The sequence below is a fragment of the Lolium rigidum genome, chromosome 2 (genome assembly GCF_022539505.1).
Source record: "Lolium rigidum isolate FL_2022 chromosome 2, APGP_CSIRO_Lrig_0.1, whole genome shotgun sequence".
Classification (NCBI taxonomy): Eukaryota; Viridiplantae; Streptophyta; class Magnoliopsida; order Poales; family Poaceae; genus Lolium; species Lolium rigidum.
The window spans coordinates 249,946,925-249,966,736 of NC_061509.1; the positions used below are offsets into that span (position 1 = coordinate 249,946,925).

The window sequence follows — 19,812 nt, forward strand, 5'->3', positions numbered from 1 at the left end:
TCAATACTACAATAACACCACGCTAGCCATGGCCAGGAGGATGCATCTAGTGCAGATGGCATGTCGGGGGAGCTAGCGAGCTACTCTTCGTCTTCCCCGCTCACGCACGCACCCGTTCTGTGGCTCTTGTCTGCCTTTATAAGCTCACATACAGCAGGGCACACATTGTGCAGAAGGAAACACATATGTACAGCAGGGCAAGGAGACAAAGGAGCACACTGTTGCATGATCCCCACAACAGGTCCATCACTGTAAGCTCATGTCGTCACAGATCTGGCCATATGGCAGGCTTATCATTGCACCATAAATTTCCCATCTACACACAAGCATTATGTACAGCGTAGGCAGGGCAGGCAGACAAAGCGAGATGGTGAAGGAGAAAACAAAGATCGGAAGAAGTAGAGGATCGGAGGAAGCAGTGAGGTGATGGGGATCTAGTGGGCAGCTAGCTAGCTAGAGAGAGATCGAGCAGAGCACTTATGAAAGGAAAACTAAAATACAGAATTGTTTGCTCTTCAACATACACACATAATGGCCATCTAGCTAGCTAGCACACCGGCAATCAGACAAACCACAAAACGATCTACAGGGACTAGCCATTGGCGAGCACGATTAATGCATCACGGTCGGGAAGAAGACAAAGAAGCTTTCGATCATGTCGTGCGGTCTCCGTCGTCTGGTCACCTCATAGCTCCTGCAGCGAGTCAAACAATCTGTAATGAGACAACCAATCACTTCACTATATACTATATTGTGGTATGCAGCACGTAATAATCAATTAACGTGGTCTGCTATACAGTTGTAGTATAGATCACCACGCCGGACGGACCTGCAGCTTGGACGCGGCGACGTCGGCGGCGATCTCGGCGTCGACGGCGGCGACCTTGTCGCTCTTCTTGGCGGCGGCATTGGTGCCGCCACCGACGCAGAGGGACTTCCGGAGGCCGAGCATCTCCCTCCACCGGCTGGACACCTTGGACGACGCCCGCTCCTCTTCACCGCGGAGCTCATCGCGGAGCGTGGTGGGCGGGCGTCCCTCGACCTTGAAGGGGAGGATCCTGCCCTTGGAGAAGAGCTGGTCGGCAGCCATCATGGGGTGGCTGCCAACTACGGGCTGGCTGCCCACGGAGAACTCGAAGTTCTGGTCCTCCTCCTGGCACCGCAGCCCCATCGCCCGGTTCTGCACCGGCGGCGGCGGCTCCATGGAGAAGTCGCTGGAGAAGGAGATGCGCTGCCCGGCGAACGCCGAGCCGGCACCGTCCGGGTTGTACATGTTAACGCATGCCATCGCTCGCGCGCTAGATCAGCTAGCTCGATCGTCGTGGGCTGTGTCCGCTCTGGCCGGCGTGATCGAGTCTCAGTTGAGGTTTTCAAAATGTGGTGGTGTCTGGCCTTGGCGTGTGGTTTGAAACGGGGCACAGTACTGTTACGGGGTGAGAGGCGATGGTGGATTTGGACGGATTATATAGCGAGGAGAGGAGGAGGGTGGGCTGCTAAGCTTTGGGTAGATGTGCGCTGCAATTGTTTAGCACCGCCTGTAGTAAACCGTGATGATGATTGGGGTACAATCAGGGTGAATTCTTTTTCCAACGGTAAACAGTGTATCAGTGGCACGGCATGAACATTAAAATAATGTAATGCGCTCGATATAAAAAAAAAAGGTCAGGGCGATCATACTTCTGAGGGCCCACTCGATCAGTATAAAATATCAGTGGGGTATATGGGTTTTAAGAGTGAAACCTAAAACTAAAAATCTCGATGAAACGTGAAATATCAAGACACTTGAAATTTCATCCATTACTGAGTAACCGTTGGAAGTTTTCAAATTTCACTGTGTAGCTTCTGCTAGCCGGACTGCCAGAGCATGGGGCAGCTCTGGAACCACCTCTTGCATTTTCCTATGTCTGATAGCCCTGGTATAAGAAGGTTGGGTTGTTGGTATGCGATCTTGGGAGGATAGATCACAGCTCTCAACACGGATGGGATGCATGGACGTACGTGTGGCGCTCATGTGGGAGAAGAATCAAGAGCGTCGGCAAATGCTATTCTTCTTCATTTGGAACCGTGCGTTGCTTGGATAGGTGGCAAAATGCTGGTCTTCGGCTCCGCTGTGGTCAAACAATGGCTGTCAAGGACGGCGTGCATGTCCCTTGGCACTACAGATCAGCTGATAATTGACATTACAAAATTCCCAACATGGTAGTTGGATAGAGTGAGCTCTGTCATGCCTCACTTACACTTGATCCCTGCCCTTTTACCACCGAGAAAGCAAGAGCACGTGCAGTGCAGGAGTCAGACGCAACAAGGTCTGGCTGTCACCACACACCATCACCGACCAAAACCACTTGGGTTTACCTTTCAGCTTGACACGTAACCTCAGATTAATATTTTCAAATCAGAACTACACGCCTCTCGTAACATGAATGACGACAAGCTTTTATAGGAAGGAGCTTGGTAGTAGTATTTACTGAAATCACAGGACTGGAGAAAAATATTAAACAAGAATGCAACGAAATCGACTCCAAGTGGCTTATCAAGATTTTGTTTGCTAGTACAAGAAACATGTAATAATTGAGCAGCAGAACATTAGTGCCATCAACAAACGTGTAATAATTGAGTTCAAGTGCATAATTATTTTTCAGAATGCGCCAAGGGCACAATTAATAGTGGGGTTTCAAAGGAGTATGATGCAAGAATACCAGCCTTACGTGCATTCCCAAGTGTAGAGTACAACAAGGAAGACCCATCCATAATTGCAGGGGAATTAGCAAGGCGCAGACAACAGTCCCTTTCCTCATTGAACACATGATGATCCACCACACCACACAGAATCATACAAGACCGGGCAACTGTTGGGAATCATGTGAGACAACAGAATCGAAGGCTTTGTTCATGAACCCGCATACTAAGGAACAAGAAAGCCGTACGGTCTTGAGTCTGACGGCCTACGGTGCGGGAGTGTAGGTTCGGTGGTAGCTTTCTTGCCGTGGATTAGGGACCGGCGGCCCTGGCGAAGAGGACCTGAAGAACAAGACTAGATGAGCCCAGAAAGCAATCTTCTTAACAAATGAACAGATGTGCTGTTCAGAGAGAAAGCGACTTAATGGCAAGATCTCCAAATGCAGTGTAGGCTCTGTTCAAAGCAGGATGAAGTACGAATGCCCAAGCAAAGAATCAGAAAAATTGACATTATTCTTGACATAAGGGAAATGGTTTACATGACTCGGACCTTTCACACCAGTAGCACATGTCTTACTAGACTAGATATTGCTACAGCAAGGGATTAAAGTTTTGCAAACAGATAATTTTTCGAAAGAGGGACCAGGATCGTGCCAGTGATGGTTAAATCTAGTTAAAATGATGTATGCTAGAGATCCAAATCTAACACCCAAAAAGGAAGTGCAATTCTAATTTCTTAGAAATTGAATTTTAACAACCATGATTCAGATCTTCTATGATGTAAAACTTTTCATTATCTATAAAAGATTAAAGTGAAACTTCTGATCTGGCAACTGCGGAGAAGTGTACAGGCACATGCAGGTTTAGCAAAAGAAATGCTAACTAGCTTAAAGATGTCCGGAAGTGGAATCAGCTGGGCACCAGCAGGAGGGAGAAAGTAGGTAACAAGATCATTTGACCGATACTTGACTGGTTTGTTATTAGCCAGACTGAGCTGGCGACATCGACCTCTCAGAATAGGACCATGTGATCTCCAAGAATCCTCCTCTCACTGGTTCCATCTCGATGACAAATGATAGCACGGGTCCTCCGTCCTGTGCCTCCTACAGGTCACCTCACAGCGGACCAGTCAAAGAGTTCTTGTTCCTTAGTAATGCCTGTCCTATTTGTATTAAATCACAACTATAGTGTTCCTAGTGGAAATAGGACCGTTTTAAATAATCATGTAGTTTCAGGTCATCTCACAGTACCATGCTAATAGATTGAGTAGTGGCAAAATTACTAGCAACAAGGTACTCCATCCAGAACACCCTTAGTAGCCAAGGAAAAATATCAATATGCCATGCCAGGCAAGAGAAACTTTTCTTTAAAAAATCAGAATGGCCCTTAAGCATGTCATCAAATTTAACACCTAACAGACAGGTGAGTTGTATAAGGATTTAGATACTGTTGTGACACAGTAATACCGAGCACAACAGAACTAGGATCTTATGCTCTGGAAAAAATAGACCATTTAATGGAAAAAGGGAAAAGTGGCTAAACCATAGGGTGTGGAATCATGAATAGGTGAGGTCTTTCCACAGCAATATCGTTAGATGAAAACCGTATGCTAGTTCCTTAAAAAGTGGCACCAAGAGTTCAAATTATGTGCATTTTTTATGAATATTATGTACCATATATACTTACAAATTGAATGACATATTAAGCACCTGATGAAAAACCATCTGATCAGAAGTTCAGAACCATTTTAAGAAAAGAAGATCAGTCATGAAGAGTGGGGAGAATAATATGTGCAAGCATCTTCCACTTAATTGAGTTGCTTGAAAACCTAAAGTTCCACATAATGGTCAAAGTTTTAGTATAAGCAAAGCTCTTTAAGATCAAGAGAACCCATGTGAGCACATGAACAGCACTAATTCTTTTCTTCCAGCAATGTGCTAACTTTTTGTGACTGCACATGCGATGAGTGGGAATGAAGACCAGCCTCATTGTGACTCAACTCACTATCTTTAATTCTACAGATCACAAGGAAAAACGAAGGAATGGAGCATATTTTCTTAGTTATAAGTAAAGGTGAAGATCACCCACTTTTGTTTCTGTGGCTACATATCTCATGTATGTAGAAATTTGTCACTTGTCAGCAACAGGGTCCAAATTCTTAACAAAAATACACTAAACTAAACATGGCCCAGCTTATATTGCAGCAGTTCTATTTTGATCAGAATTGAGAAGCGTGACTTCCTGCATAAGCACGAATTTCAGTTTTTTCAGTTTAGACTTATCCAAGATGATACTAAATAGCCGCTAGGCTGGATCTATGACTACTTTGATTTGACTATACTAAGGAGGTGAGTGCAACAGTGCAAATGCCAAGCTTTAAATAGACTAACTTAATAGTATGGCTGTCACCCACATGGGAAGGCCTAAATAACAAACAGCTGGAGGTGAAAGCAAACAGCCCAATGCCTGATCTACTTGTCTATCAGAATAACACACTCAAATCACCCAGTTGGCTCCTCTGCATACTGCAGTATTCACAATATCCTGATCCTCTATTACGGTAAAGCTACAAGCTAAACATCTTACGAGCTAACAATGAGAGAATTGCTGACCTAAAAACAAGAAGAGAACTACATTATGGCCAGTTGTGGAAATTATACACAGAATAAAACAACATGGTGATAAAGCTACCTACAGATTTTGACACAGCATCAAATGAAGTGAAAAGAAGATCTATAGACAAGCACACAGATGCAATGAATATTGCAGCACGAGTAGTAAATCACCATCACACTACATGACTGTAACATATGAAAAGCAAAAAATTAGTGAACCTTTGATGGTACTATTGTACAAGGATAATATTTGCAGTACATCTCTTCGTCTTGAAATGATCTGCCAGTAATAAGCAACCATGTCAGTTTTTCTTACTCTGATGGAAAGGCCAAGTGATGAATAACGTTCTGTTCACTTCAGAAGGTGGTTAGCATAACCTTTTTTAATTTTCAGTAAAATACATTTGATATGCATTTTACAAATGGATGCAAGCTCATGGGGGGAAAATCAGACTCGTTAACTCACCATAGCCGTATGCAGTATTTACACTGGAACGCAGATGACAGTATTCACACTATAATACAGATCAACAGATGACATTATCAACCTAGAATTCAGCTCTAGATCAGATAGACTCAAACAAAATCATCATCAGATATATCAGAAGCAACATGAAGTCTTTTATTCTGCGGTTGATGATCTGATGAGGGGTTGGTTTTATTCAACGTTTGCAAGCAAATTGGAGATGGTCTCTTGGGTTTAGTTGGACATTTCAAAGATGAATTCTTCAGATTGAATCCCATCATCTTCAAATTCTTGCCAAGTAAAGATTGCCTTCCAGGTTTCATTGGCGAACTTATTTTCGGCACTTCTTTTTGCCCACTAGCTGCCATTCCATTTGGTTGATGAGTTGTCAATCGCACCATAGATTCAACTGGAACAAGTTTCCCATCAATCTGATTGGTGAAAACAAATGAAACCTGCAAGATATACGTTTCATTTGTTAACAGCTGTCAGAATTTCCTGAGAACCACGTTATAACCAACCTAAACTCCATAGCACAATCAAAGCTGCTCCAAAGAGCTCGGTTTTCTTCAAAACCCGGTGAAATTCCGGTAACTGTTAAGTCGGTAGTTTGTAAAGCAGTTTCTCTTTGTTTTATCATCTAATTAAAATGAAGACTTGTAAGAACAAGTGGATCTAGTGGAAGAGAATCTTAAAACATCTGGAAAAAAATTTAAAAAAAGTAAAGGAGGTGTGAGCTGTGCCAGTTCTAACACAAATAAGACCTATATAAGAGACATGAACTGCAGGTATCACCTCGTCACCAGCAGAACACTGGAGTATAGTATCAGGTACAGTTGATGGATCAGAATGATGGCCCCAACTTCCTAAATCTTCTTCAGAAGGTTGTTCAATCTGAAAGGGCATAAATGGAGCAGAGCACAGCAAACTAATTAAGATCTGAAGAAATTACAGAGTTACACTCCAAAACAGAAGGGTGTTGCATAAACTACCTGTTGATTTGAACTATTCATTTTCTGCACGCATCCAGAGATCTCTCCAAATCCACCAATATCAGTATAGATTCTTTCTGTTGATGTTGAAACTGTCTTGTGCTCAGTGGCAGCTAAATTCGAACCATTACCATCTAACAGCATATGGTCATTCTTGTTACAGCGGTTGCACTTCAAATTTTCATGTATTTCAGACCTGCATGACCAAATGGAAGGAAAATATGATGCATAATATCAACTAACATACTGTGCGTAGATCGAACCAACAAATTTGGATTTTTGCATTTACATATCTTGAATATATTAAATGGTAACAAGGTATTTAAGCCTAACTTCAAAACAAGCGCGGTTTCTAACAGCATATTTGCAACAATTCTAAACATTTTGTTCGCATCCCATGGTAGTTGGCATCATGTTACACCATCAACCTAAAAGTAATGATCGCGGTCTCTTTTTATCAAACAAATTAAGAACTACTAAGGCCTGATGTTTTACATAATATTTTTTTTACATAATATGCAAGAAAGTGTGATCTTAATCCCAAGAAATAATTGTAACTGTAAAGTCAACTTGATTACACCTATGTACATGACTGGCAACTGATACCAACCCGATGGGTTTAATAATTAACAGCAAGAATTAAAGCATGATTTGATCATCATTGATTAACCAAAAGTTGATAATGTCAATATCGTTTTCCTACTCATTTCCTCATAGTTTATACAAACCATGTCAAGTCCAATTAAGATCAATCATCAACTGGTTTGAGTTGGTTTTTGGAAACTGTGATTTTAACAGAAAAAGAAGTACAGAAGAAAGGATAGGTCCAAGCTATAATGGAGGGGCAGAGTTCACCTGACTTGTTCATGAAAAGTAAACAGATCACGTAGATCCTCGGTTGAAAGAGAATTTCCCTGTAAAAGTGAAACAAGGATGTGAGAAATCCATACATTTGACACCTTCCAGAATGGAAAAGAAAGCAAAAGATCACTCCAAGTACCTGATCCTGCACTTTGTCGCTGGCTTGTTCCTGCTGAATAACTTTCTGGAGGCCTTCTTTTGACATTTGGCGCTGATATACCTACAGATGAATGTGGCATATCATACTAGATAGTGAGAAGGAAAGAGATAAGCATAGGAAAAATACAAGATCCGGAGTTGCCAACCTTCTCCTCGATGGTTCCAGTGCTCAAGAACCTGTATATGTACACTCTCTTCTTTTGTCCATCTCGCCATACTCTAGCAGCAGCCTTTGCAAATGTCAAAAGATGAAAAGGTTCCGCTCAGAATGGGTGTGGAGTAAAGAAGAACCTTCAGAAGGTGATGAATCAGTGATGCATAGATACTAACCTGCTTATCGTTGGCAGGGTTCCAATCGGGGTCAAAGAGAACCAATCGATTTCCACCCACCAAATTAAGCCCACAACCACCTGCCTTGCTACTAAGTAGAAAAACAAACTCATCCTGCCAGATACAGTAATTTCAGATATAATGGTAGGTTCTAAGTTCTTCAGAATACAGGGCAGAGTTTACGTACTCTAGATAGATCATTGAATTGGTTCACCAACTTTTGCCTTTTATTAATGGATGTTGAACCATCAAGTCTAACGTATGGGTATCTTCTTTCCCGACACAGTTGTGCAAATAAATCTAATGTCTGCAATTTTAGACAATGATAACGGTTAATTATTACAGCTGTGCAGGTATCTAAATACTCCGTAGCAAATTAATTATAACTACTCGCATCTTCTATGAACAGAAACTAGGTCAGACACAATTTCAAGAGTCAAGACTATTCTCTTATTTGATGACAGGCATACAGAGAATATGTGGTACAGGAAACAACTAGGCAGCTCCCTGAAGGAACAAAATAAGGCAATGTGCAGAAACAAATAGCTTTAATTGTAGATATTGACAGTTCAAAAAGGAAACCAAACATATATCGCAGTATATAGGTTTAAGGTAACTCTATGACTTATCTCTATCATTTACCCTTAATTTAGAGCACCTTGTTCTCGACTTTATGCTGTAGGGTTTCCGGTTGTGAGACTTTTTTACAAGCAGAAAACTGTAGGGGAGGCCCTGACAGTAGGTTGTAAGATATATGCCTTTCATAGTTCTTATAATTACTATGTCCACAGGATATGGTCTGACCACGTACATGATAGTTAGGGGTGGGCAAACACGGTTTCACGGTTTGGCCGGTTTTGGCTTAGTTCATTTTTTTGCACTAAACTAGAAGTGGAGATTTAGATTTGTGAAGGGAAATGAACTACTCCCACTAACCGGTTTAAAACAGTTTCCACCAGTTTCAATTTTGCACACCCCTAATGGTAGTAAAGGCAATGAAATTTTTTGGATTAGTGACACTTGCTGCCATCCCTTCGTTTTTCAGAAGCATTTAAAATTTAATTTGAAAGAGAGAAAAGCTGTTTGTCCTTTTAGTGCCAGTAGCCACTAGCAGGCCCAAGGATACAGAGCATGTAGAACTTTCAGGTCAAGAAGAACATTTGTTCACATTTAATATTTCTACGTACATTCCTGTTTGATTTATTGTTGCAAAACCCATGCATGTTTTGGAGATACGAAATATTTCGCCACCAACTATAGCTTTATTTTCTTCTATTTTTGGAACATGCAGCATGAACTTTGCCAGTTCATTGATAAGAGGAACATAGTTTAAATTTTACATCCATTCCCTAGAACCCACCAATACCAACAAAACCTCACCACACCGATACTATTTCATGTCAAGATAATGCATTAGAAACACCTGACCTGAGTATAATTTGATACAAGGACAATACGGTCATCAGTTTTCAGTCGGAGGTGCCCCAGCAATCTAGCCAACACATGCATTTTGCCAGATAGTTCTACCCACATTCCTCCTCCACCAGTCCATGATCCAGATCTTGCATAAATAAACAATACAGTTAAGTTGGATTAGCTTGAGAAGCTAGAGAGAAAAGTGAGGCATACCTTCCTTGAAACAATTCTGGAGGGAAAAAGCGTAGACAGTCATCAAAATCGGAGCCTCCCGACTTGTTACTTTTTATGGTGTCATAGATTAGCTGCAATACCAAGATAACCAGCCAATGAATATTTGTCATGGATTCTACATATAGTTACCAAAAGATGAAACGGATGCTGAATAGCTACGAAGAACAGTAACACAACTACACAAGAAACAACAGCCGAGAATTTTCTTATAACCTATCAAATCATATTAGTACAACACAAATACTCTTCTGAACAGAATAGGAAAAGCCAAATACTTCAACACAAATCATGACTGGAATCAAGACAAAGCTCAAGCTCGGGGTGGCAACGATGCTGGGGAGATGGTGCAGGCCAAGCAGGGCCACGACGTCATGATGCCAGTTGAGGACCGAGCCAGGCAGCAGCAGCTTGATATGTTGGCGCTTAGCAAAGCAGGGCCACTCAACAAGTGCAGTAAAAACTAACAGACTATCAATAAACTTTGAACCTACAGTTGAAACTACTTTTTTTATTGGATGTCCCTGAAGGGACCAGTTGAAACTACTTTCACTAAAAGAGTATGATGAATGCATCGCAGGCAGAACATTAAATTGAAATTATTTACCTTAGGATGGTTGCACAATTTCTTAAGAGCAGTAATATATGCCAAAACTTTAGATTGCTTTGCTTGTTCAGAGATCAAGCGTTTAACCTGACAGGATCAACAATAGAATATTGTAAATATAACTCCGACTGCCTTACATGTGCATAATGAACGAAACTCAGAACAAATAAATTTCCTTACATTTTTGGAATGTATGAAATGGTTGTACAATGTCATCTGCAAGGGACTTAGCTTGCAGCACACTACTTCAACAATCTATATATAAGCAAGGTTAAGTGATGCAGAGGCACTATAAGAAGACAAAATGGATAGCAGCCTAGCAGGTACACTGTTATTTTTGAGTTTTTTTAATGTGAGAGGACCTTATTAGGCCAAACATACCTTGGGTGGCAAGTGATTGGACAACAGGGCATTCGTTCTTCTCAATATAAACTGAATATCATTGAGAAGCCATAAGAATTCAGAAGGTAAATAATCTCCAGCTAGCTAAAATTATAGCATAACGTGTGAACAATACAGTTGCACAAAATTACGTAGTGCAGAGTGCAGACAACCATCTTCAGAGGGAAAAAACTTGCCTGATTTACTTTTGCACTAAGCTCTCCAGATCTCTCGGATCCCAACTTCTTTTCTTCTGCAGTTGCTGTGGGTTCTCTTCCGCGAATTATTGGTGCCTTCAGTTAGGGGTGGATAATAGAGTTAAGTAAAGAGCAAAGGAAGATAGAATGCAATTAACTGGAATAACACATAATTTTAGGTGCACGACACACACACAAAAACTTGAATGCCAAATCTGATTATGTCTGGAAACACTTCTGTGTGTTAATAAACAGTGATAATTCATAATTTAGCAGCATGACTTGTTATTCATAAAAAATGTACATACTTCATAATGTCGGCGAAAATATGCAGCATCCCCTAGAACTCCTGGATTTGTAAAATTTACCATTGAAAAGAACTCTTCCAGATCATTCTGCAGCAAAAAAAAAGAATATGTTGAAATCCAAAACAATGGCCCCATGTACAAAATGAGAAGGAATGGGAAAGAAAAAAACTACCTGCATTGGGGTACCTGACAACAGGATACGCCGTGTACAAGGAAGGGCGGCCAAAGCCTAGTGCATTAAGTATTTTGATGAGTTCGGGCAGAACAAAACCGGGAGGAACCCAAATACAAACAGCTCGCGCGTGCACAAAATGTAACTGAATTGGCAAAAAAAATTGAGAACCTCAACTGGCAAACTGAAACTGATATACCTTATTTGTTAAAGTCTGGTCATTTTTCAGCCTGTGAGCCTCATCACATATGAGAAGATCACAGCTTCCTGGTATTTCAAATTTTGACGAATGCATGCGGAAGGTCTCATAAGATATGATAAGTACCTGAAGACAATCAAAAATATATAAAGTCACAAGACATTGTCATTAACTTGCAATTGTAATTGCTAGTTGTAAGCATGGTATGCCTATAAGTACGAAAAGACCAAAAAGAATAAGAGATTGGGAAAAAGAAAACCTGAAGACGGCTCAAGGGCTTTAAGAAACTCCCTATTCCAGAAAGAACATCAGCACGTGTGCTTTCACAGAGGGCAAGCAGATGCACTTTTCCCTTTAACCATTTACTTATCTCAGCCTCCCAGTTGCTAACTAGGCTTGTAGGGGTCACAATGACAGCCCTTTTAACCATCGGCTTACCATCAAAGCCTTGAGCCAGAAGGGTATAGAGTAAAGTTATTGACTGTAAAGTCTTCCCCAATCTGGAAATATTTGGTAGCGTCAGAAGTAGCTTTATGTTACAGTGACTAAGTAAAAGGGGTCAAAGACAGAAGCATCACATATTTACATCGAAGTACAGAAGTGGACAAGAGGCCAAGAGGGAGAGAGGGATTTTTTCCAGCTTATTACCCCATGTCATCAGCTAAAATGCATCCAGCGATACCATCATCACTTAGCAACCCAGCGACACAATCAAACATAAATTGAACTCCCTCCCTGCATTGCAACAAACATGTGATGTATTGCATGCTAAACTAGAACTAAATATTTCCACTCGAAGATTCAGAACAAATCAGCATTCTTAATTCTTGTTTGCACTGCATAAGTTGGATCTAACATCAGGGACAATACACCTAGAACATATAGAGAGCATTGTTCCATGCAAATGTAACACTGATTCATTTCAAGAGATCAATATGACAATTATGTTATCTAGCATGCTAAAATGAACATAGTGGAAATAATAGCAGGATACTATATTACCTTTGATGAGGGCGAAGGTAGCGTACAAGCAAATGATCAACTTCTATAGCCGTAAAATTGTTATTCTCCTTATCACATCCCTCGGGTTGCCACAAAATTAATGGCTCTATGCCAGGTGGAAGAGGTTCCTCCTTTTCTGATGAATCATCACTAGCAATAAAAGGTGATTGCGGAAGATTGTTTATAACTGCACATGCAAATGGCTGCGCTGAACCCCATGGGACAAATCTTTTACGGGCTGAAAGGCGCCGAGCAAGATGCTCACTACTTTCACCATATCCATTTTCGCATGGAGGTTTGAATGGTTTTCGAGCTATCGCTGCCGCATCAGAAACTGAAAGGATACGCGGAATAAGTGGCTGCCTTCTTACAATCAGATTTCCCCTGACAGAAACCAGAAGAAAAACATAAATATCTTCAAACAAGAGAATGCATTTGTCAAGCTCCGATTAGGGCGAGACAAATTTCTGTGTGTGGAAGGTAAGCTAAGAGAAAAGTGACTTATAATTGACAAAGATTGTAAGGGGCCATAAAAGGCTTGACGTGAACATTAGCTATACATCACATAGAGCAGGATTATTTCAGCTATTGTAACTGACCAATACAATAAGATTTCAGGATTCTTTTGTATAAAAGACTAGTCCTACCTCAGTACTCACTGTCATACCTTTATACTTCAAGTCCTGACACAGAGATAGGTTTATCTACACTACAGAGAAATCTGTTGCACATAGAAGACCATACTTGCAATGATCAGCTACCTATTGTTTACTTGGTGGGTTATTGACTCGGTCCATATATCAAAAGAATTACAAGACAAAATGCCGCACTGATGCTAGTGCCAATATCTTTTGGTTTCAAGTGATTTCCTCCTAAGTCATTCTGTACAACGATGCATAGCCAGTTAGTCACCAGTTACCGCACTGATGCTAGTGCCAATATTCAGCTTGAAGCAGTCATGAAAAATTGAGTGCCTGGTATAATTAGTTAGTGAGAGGCCTTGAATAAAAAATTCAACATTCAGGCTTGGATACTCCAGAGGATAATGTTCTCGGGAAATAACCCTTTGGATTAATTGCGAGACAATCAATGCCATGGGATAAAAAGGAGATCTCCTCTTATCCCATCTTTAAGTTACAAATCCCTTTGGTTTGTGCACCCAGGCGAAGATGGAATTAACAGGCCATGGCGTGGGTAAAGGAGTTTTGCGTGGATCTCTAGGCCAAATCCAAATGTAGTACTGTATCTAGCAGGGTGTGTGAGTTAGTGTACCATAATACCACTGGGGAATCTAATGCTGAATTGGCATCTGACACCACAATCTACAAGCATGCCTACAACAACAATTCAGGAATATTCATCGACTAGTCTCATCACCATCAAAATCCATATGAGCACGCATCCGAACCCTAGGAATCCACTACGACGCGTCAATAATCCAGCAGGATACACACACACATGGGCCGAAATGGTCGGGCGAGAGCGTACCTGACGAGCGCGTCCACGTTCTGCGATTTCCTCTCCTCGTCGGGCTCCTCGACCCCGCGCCGCCCGCGCCGAAGTAGCGGCCCGCCGTCGCCGTTATCGCTGTCGCCCCCTTCCTCGGCTTCGTCCTCGACGCCGCCCCCGTCGCTGCTGTCCGCCACGTACTCGTCGTCGTCGTCGTCGTCCGCCTCCGCCCCGCGCTCCGGCTCGGACTCCGACTCGTCGGGGTCGGAGGAGACGGTGACGACCTCGTCGTCGCCGTCGGCATCGCCGCCGCGGCCGCCGCACCTGGTCCTCGACGGCATCGTCCCGCCTCCGGCGAGCGGAGTAGTTCGAAATGGGTGTGGAATCGTGATTTTCAGCTCGGTGTTGGGCTTTTTTGGGGAATTTTTAGGAACGGGGAAGCGGGGTTTGGAGGCGCTGCAAAATGTTTTGGCGGTCTGGTGGGGGGAGAAGCGTGTCGGAGAAGATGCGGGGGAAAGGAGAAACGGAGACGTGATTGGGCTGGGCTTGTGGATCTGTTCTAAGCCCATATTACAGGCCCAAAATTGTCTAACAGCTCTCACCAGGCCGAGGCATTTCTTCGGGGGCTGCTTAACACCGACCTGGTCGGCACTTCCAGGGTACCGCACACCCCGCGCATGCCCAACAGTGGCCAGATGGACCGCGGTCCAACAACATCAGGTAATACAGTTTTTCTTTTTTCGTTTCTTTTTTTTTCGGCTGATTCCTTTTAGATCCGATTTTTTAAAATTATTTTAGTTTTTCTGAAATTTAAATATTTTCAAAATTTGAACATTTTTTAGATTGGAACAATTTTCAAATTGGAATTTTTTTAAATTGGAACAAATTTTGAACAATTTTTAGAATGAATTTTTTTAGAATGAATTTTTTTTCAAAAATTTGATTTTTCCCAAAATTTGAACATTTTTCGAAAATGAATATATTTATATTTGAACATTTTTTATTATGAACATTTTTAGGATATGAACAATTTTTAGCTTTGAAAAAAATTCGTTTTGAACACTTTTCAAAATTTGAACTTTTTTGAGTTTGAACTACTTTCAAATTTGAACATTTTCGAGTTTGAAAAAAAATTAAAATAAACAGAAAAGAAAGAAAACAAAAAAGAAAACAAAAAAAAAGAAAAAACAGAAACAGAAACAGAAACAGAAAACGAAAAAAGGAGAAAATGGGCCAGGCCCAATACCCGACCAGGGTGTGCGGTGCCAGGTAGGCACCGACCTGGTCGGTGTATAGGATTTCCTCATTTCTTCCCTTCCGTTTGTGTCGGGCTACATGCACTAAAATCAATCGTACCATGCCTTTTGTCTGTTTAGGTCGAGCCCTGCCAAGTAGCAAGATTTAAAATAATATATAAAAATATCGTATATCTTATATATATATTTACTAATTGGAGACTCTCATTAAGCCTCAACGTTAATCCTCACGTCTCAAGAAATTTCCTCTGTTTGATTAGGTTCTAAACCTTCTTTGGCCGTTAGATTAAAAACATAGGCCTCGACTGTTGATATGTCTCCAACGTATCGATAATTTCTTATGTTTCATGCTTGTTTTATGACAATACCTACATGTTTTGTTCACACTTTATGTCATTATTATGCATTTTCCGGAACTAACATATTGACGAGATGACGAAGTGTCAGTTCCTGTTTTCTGCTGTTTTTGGTTTCAGAAATCCTAGTAAGGAAATATTCTCGGAATTGAACGAAATCAACGCCCAGCATCTTATAATTCCACGAAGCTTCCAGAACACCCGAGAGGGACCAGAGGAGAGCCACAGGCCCACCACACAGGTGGCCGGCGCGGCCCAAGGGGGGGCGCCCCCCTATTGTGTGGAGCCACTGTAACCCTTCCGACTCCGATTCTTCGCCTATTTAAGCCATCCTGACCTAAAAACTTCGGAGGAATAAGCCACGGTACGAGAAACCTTCCAGAGCCGCCGTCATCGCGAAGCCAAGATCTGGGGGACAGGAGTCTCTGTTCCGGCACGCCGCCGGGACGGGGAAGTGCCCCCGGAAGGCATCTCCATCGACACCACCGCCATCTTCATCACCGCTGTCTGTCTCCCATGAGGAGGAGTAGTTCTCCATCGAGGCTAAGGGCTGCACCGGTAGCTATGTGGTTAATCTCTCTCCCATGTACTTCAATACAATGATCTCATGAGCTGCCTTACATGATTGAGATTCATATGATGAGCTTTGTATCACTATTAATCTATGTGTTACTCTAGTGATGTTATTAAAGTACTCTATTCCTCCTCCATGATGTAATGGTGACAGTGTGTGCATCATGTAGTACTTGGCGAAGTTTATGATTGTGATCTCTTGTAGATTATGAAGTTAACTATTACTATGATGGTATTGATGTGATCTATTCCTCCTTTCATAGTATGATGGTGACAGTGTGCATGCTATGTTAGTACTTGGTATAATTGCGTTGGTCTATCATGCACTCTAAGGTTATTTAAATATGAACATCGAATGTTTTGGAGCTTGTTAACTCCGGCATTGAGGTGCTCTTGTAGCCCTACACAATTAATGGTGTTCATCATCCAACAAGAGAGTGTAGAGTGGTTTTATTATGTGATCAATGTTGAGAGTGTCCACTAGTGAAAGTATGATCCCTAGGCCTTGTCTCCAAATAGAAAAGTCACACCACAAAGATTCCTATCTCCCACGTCAACTGCACGCCAGCAAGCATTTTACAGCGACGTTGTCACTTGTTTGTTTCTTCGTTCCACTCGCATGTTTACTCGCTGCCATATTTTATTCAGATTGCTATTACCACTCATATACATCCATATTACTTGCATTTTACTATCTCTTCGCCGAACTAGTGCACCTATACATCCGACAAGTGTATTAGGTGTGTTGAGGACACAAGAGACTTCTTGCATTATGATCGCGGGGTTGCTTGAGAGGGATATCTTTGACCTCTTCCTCCCTGAGTTCGATAAACCTTGGGTGATCCACTTAAGGGAAAACTTGCTGCTGTTCTACAAACCTCTGCTCTTGGAGGCCCAACACTGTCTACAGGAAAAGAAGAGTGCGTAGACATCAAGCTATTTTCTGGCGCCGTTGCCGGGGAACGAAAAGCTACACCACAGAGATTTCCTCCCACGTCAACCACGCGCCAGTTGTAGACAGTCAAGTATTTTCTGGCGCCGTTGCCGGGGAGGAAAGGTAAAAGGCACTCACACTCCGGTCCCAGGTAACTAAGTTATTTTCTGGCGTCGTTGTAAGTGCTCGAAGCTATTTCCTTTAGATCCTGCAATTGCATCTTTTTGTTTCTTGTTTTTATTTCACTAGCTAGGCATAATGGAAAGTAACAGTGAGCTGTTGAAGCTATTTCCTGAGTTAAGACATGGATGGTTTGATGCTAAAATTAAAAAACCCATGGAACATATTAGTATGAACGCTTTGAACACCATTGTTGCTAATGATATGGAAAATTCTAAGCTTGGGGAAGCTGGTTTTGATGAGCATGATATTTTTAGTCCCCCAAGCATTGAGAAGAAAAATTTCTTTGATGATACTTTGCCTCCTATTTATGATGATTATAATGATAGTGGTCTTTTGGTTCCGCCTACTATGGAGGATAAATTTTATTATGATTATACTATACCTCCTACACTTGATAAGAATAATAATGATAGCTACTTTGTTGAATTTGCTCCCACTACAATTAATAAGAATGACTATGCTTATGTTGGGAGTAGTAATTATTTTATGCATGAGACTCATGATAAGAATGCTTTATGTGATAGTTATATTGTTGAGTTTGCTCATGATGCTATTGAAAGTTATTATGAGAGAGGGAAACATGGTTATATGCATCTTAATAATATTAAGTTTCCCCTCTTTATGTTGAGAATCTTGAAGTTACTCGTGTTTTATCTTCCTATGCTTGTCACTTTGTTCTTCATGAATTCATTTGTGTACAAGATTCCTTTTCATAGGAAGTGGGTTAGACTTAAATGTGTTTTGAATTTGCTTTTTGATGCTCTCTTTTGCTTCAACTCTCATTTCTTGCGAGTGCATCATTAAATTACTGAGCCCATCTTAATGGCTATAAAGAAAGCACTTCTTGGGAGATAACCCATGTTTTTATTTTACTACAGTAATTTTGTTTTATATTTGAGTCTTGGAAGTTGTTACTACTGTAGCAACCTCTCCTTATCTTTGTTTTATTGCATTGTTGTGCCAAGTAAAGTCTTTGATAGTAAGGTTGATACTAGATTTGGATTCTTGCGCGAAACAGATTGCATGCATCACGAATTTGGGTAGGGTTCTCTGTAGGTAACTCAGAAAAATCTGCGAATTTACGAGAGTGTTCCTCAGATATGTACGCAACTTTCATTCAATTTGAGAATTTTCATCTGAGCAAGTCTGGTGCCTCTAAAAAATTCGTCTTTACGGACTGTTCTGTTTTGACGGATTCGCCTTTATTTCGCATTGCCTCTTTTCTTTGTGTTGGATGGATTTCTTTGTTCCATTAACTTCCAGGTAGCTTTGTGCAATGTTCGGAAGTGTTAAGAATGATTGTGTCACCTCCGAACATGTGAGTTTTTGATTATGCACTAACCCTCTAATGAGTTTGTTTCGAGTTTGGTGTGGAGGAAGTTTTCAAGGGTCAAGAGAGGAGGATGATACAATATGATCAAGGAGAGTGAAAGCTCTAAGCTTGGGGATGCCCCGGTGGTTCATCCCTGCATATTTCAAGAAGACTCAAGCATCTAAGCTTGGGGATGCCCAAGGCATCCCCTTCTTCATCGACAACATTATCAGGTTCCTCTAGTGAAACTATATTTTTATTCCATCACATCTTATGTGCTTTACTTGGAGCGTCTGTGTGTTTCTATTTTTGTTTTTGTTTGAATAAATTCATGCTTGTGTGGGAGAGAGACACTCTCCACTTGTTCATATGAACACATGTGTTCTTAGCTTTTAATGTTCATGGCGAAGGTTGGAAACATAAAATGTTGCATGTGGTAGTGGTACAATGAAATACTTGCATAATCTTGTAGATCATTGAGCTTTGATAACTTGATTCTTTGCAAACGTTTTGAGGTATTTAGATGGTAAGGCTTGTTGTTTAAATAAGTTAAAATCAGTAGTGGATTTTTGTCTTTAAGCTTGTGCCGTACTACAAACTCTACTTAAATAGTTGAAGGTGTAGTTGGACTTGATAGCTTTCCATGTCTGAGAGTTCATCGTAATAACTAAGTTGTCTTGAAGGTCGAGGGAGCTAGCGGGGTACTTGTGCCACCGTGAACGGCCCTCCTTGGAGTAAATTTTAATCATGCTCTTAATGATGAACCTCGCTAGTTGTTTGCAATAAGCTTGTGAGTTCTTTTTGACTAATGTTAAGCTACGGTTTTTGGCACTTCCACCATCCAAATTTGCTAGCATCTTCGGTACTGTGCATTGCCTTTTGCTCACATTGAGAATTGTGCATACTTTGCCAGTACATCCAAACCCGTGGGAGGACTTTCTCTTGTTCTCCTACACATAAGCCCATACATCTCCTCAAAGCAGCCACCATACCTACCTACCACAATATTTCCATAGCTGTTCCGAGATATATTGCCATGCAACTTCCATTTTACATTACATGCCATGTTGTCATTTATTATTTATATATTGCTTTGCATGATTCTATACAGCTGATGTGTGGTTTACCCATGTT

General features: G+C 41.3%; 2 protein-coding genes across 2 annotated transcripts; both read right to left on the bottom strand.

Annotated features, from left to right (window-relative positions):
• Positions 1-262: 262 nt before the first annotated feature.
• LOC124688508 lies at positions 263-1,420 on the bottom strand. The gene is made up of 2 exons (XM_047222178.1): positions 830-1,420; positions 263-694 (listed from the first exon to the last, which is right to left on the bottom strand). The coding sequence occupies exons 1-2, from the start codon at positions 1,286-1,288 to the stop codon at positions 686-688; spliced, it is 468 nt and encodes a 155-aa protein (XP_047078134.1). The 5' UTR covers positions 1,289-1,420; the 3' UTR covers positions 263-685.
• Positions 1,421-2,603: 1,183 nt separating this feature from the next.
• Positions 2,604-14,405, bottom strand: LOC124688509 (DNA repair and recombination protein RAD54). Its single transcript, XM_047222179.1, has 23 exons — positions 14,104-14,405; positions 12,616-12,999; positions 12,262-12,348; positions 11,873-12,113; positions 11,614-11,739; positions 11,415-11,471; positions 11,243-11,329; positions 10,935-11,030; positions 10,738-10,788; positions 10,537-10,611; positions 10,357-10,443; positions 9,732-9,823; positions 9,531-9,663; positions 8,290-8,409; positions 8,103-8,216; positions 7,919-8,002; positions 7,753-7,833; positions 7,608-7,666; positions 6,753-6,948; positions 6,556-6,654; positions 5,761-6,215; positions 5,514-5,574; positions 2,604-3,021 (listed from the first exon to the last, which is right to left on the bottom strand). The coding sequence occupies exons 1-21, from the start codon at positions 14,403-14,405 to the stop codon at positions 5,871-5,873; spliced, it is 2,916 nt and encodes a 971-aa protein (XP_047078135.1). The 3' UTR covers positions 2,604-3,021; positions 5,514-5,574; positions 5,761-5,870.
• Between the last annotated feature and the right edge of the window lie 5,407 nt (positions 14,406-19,812).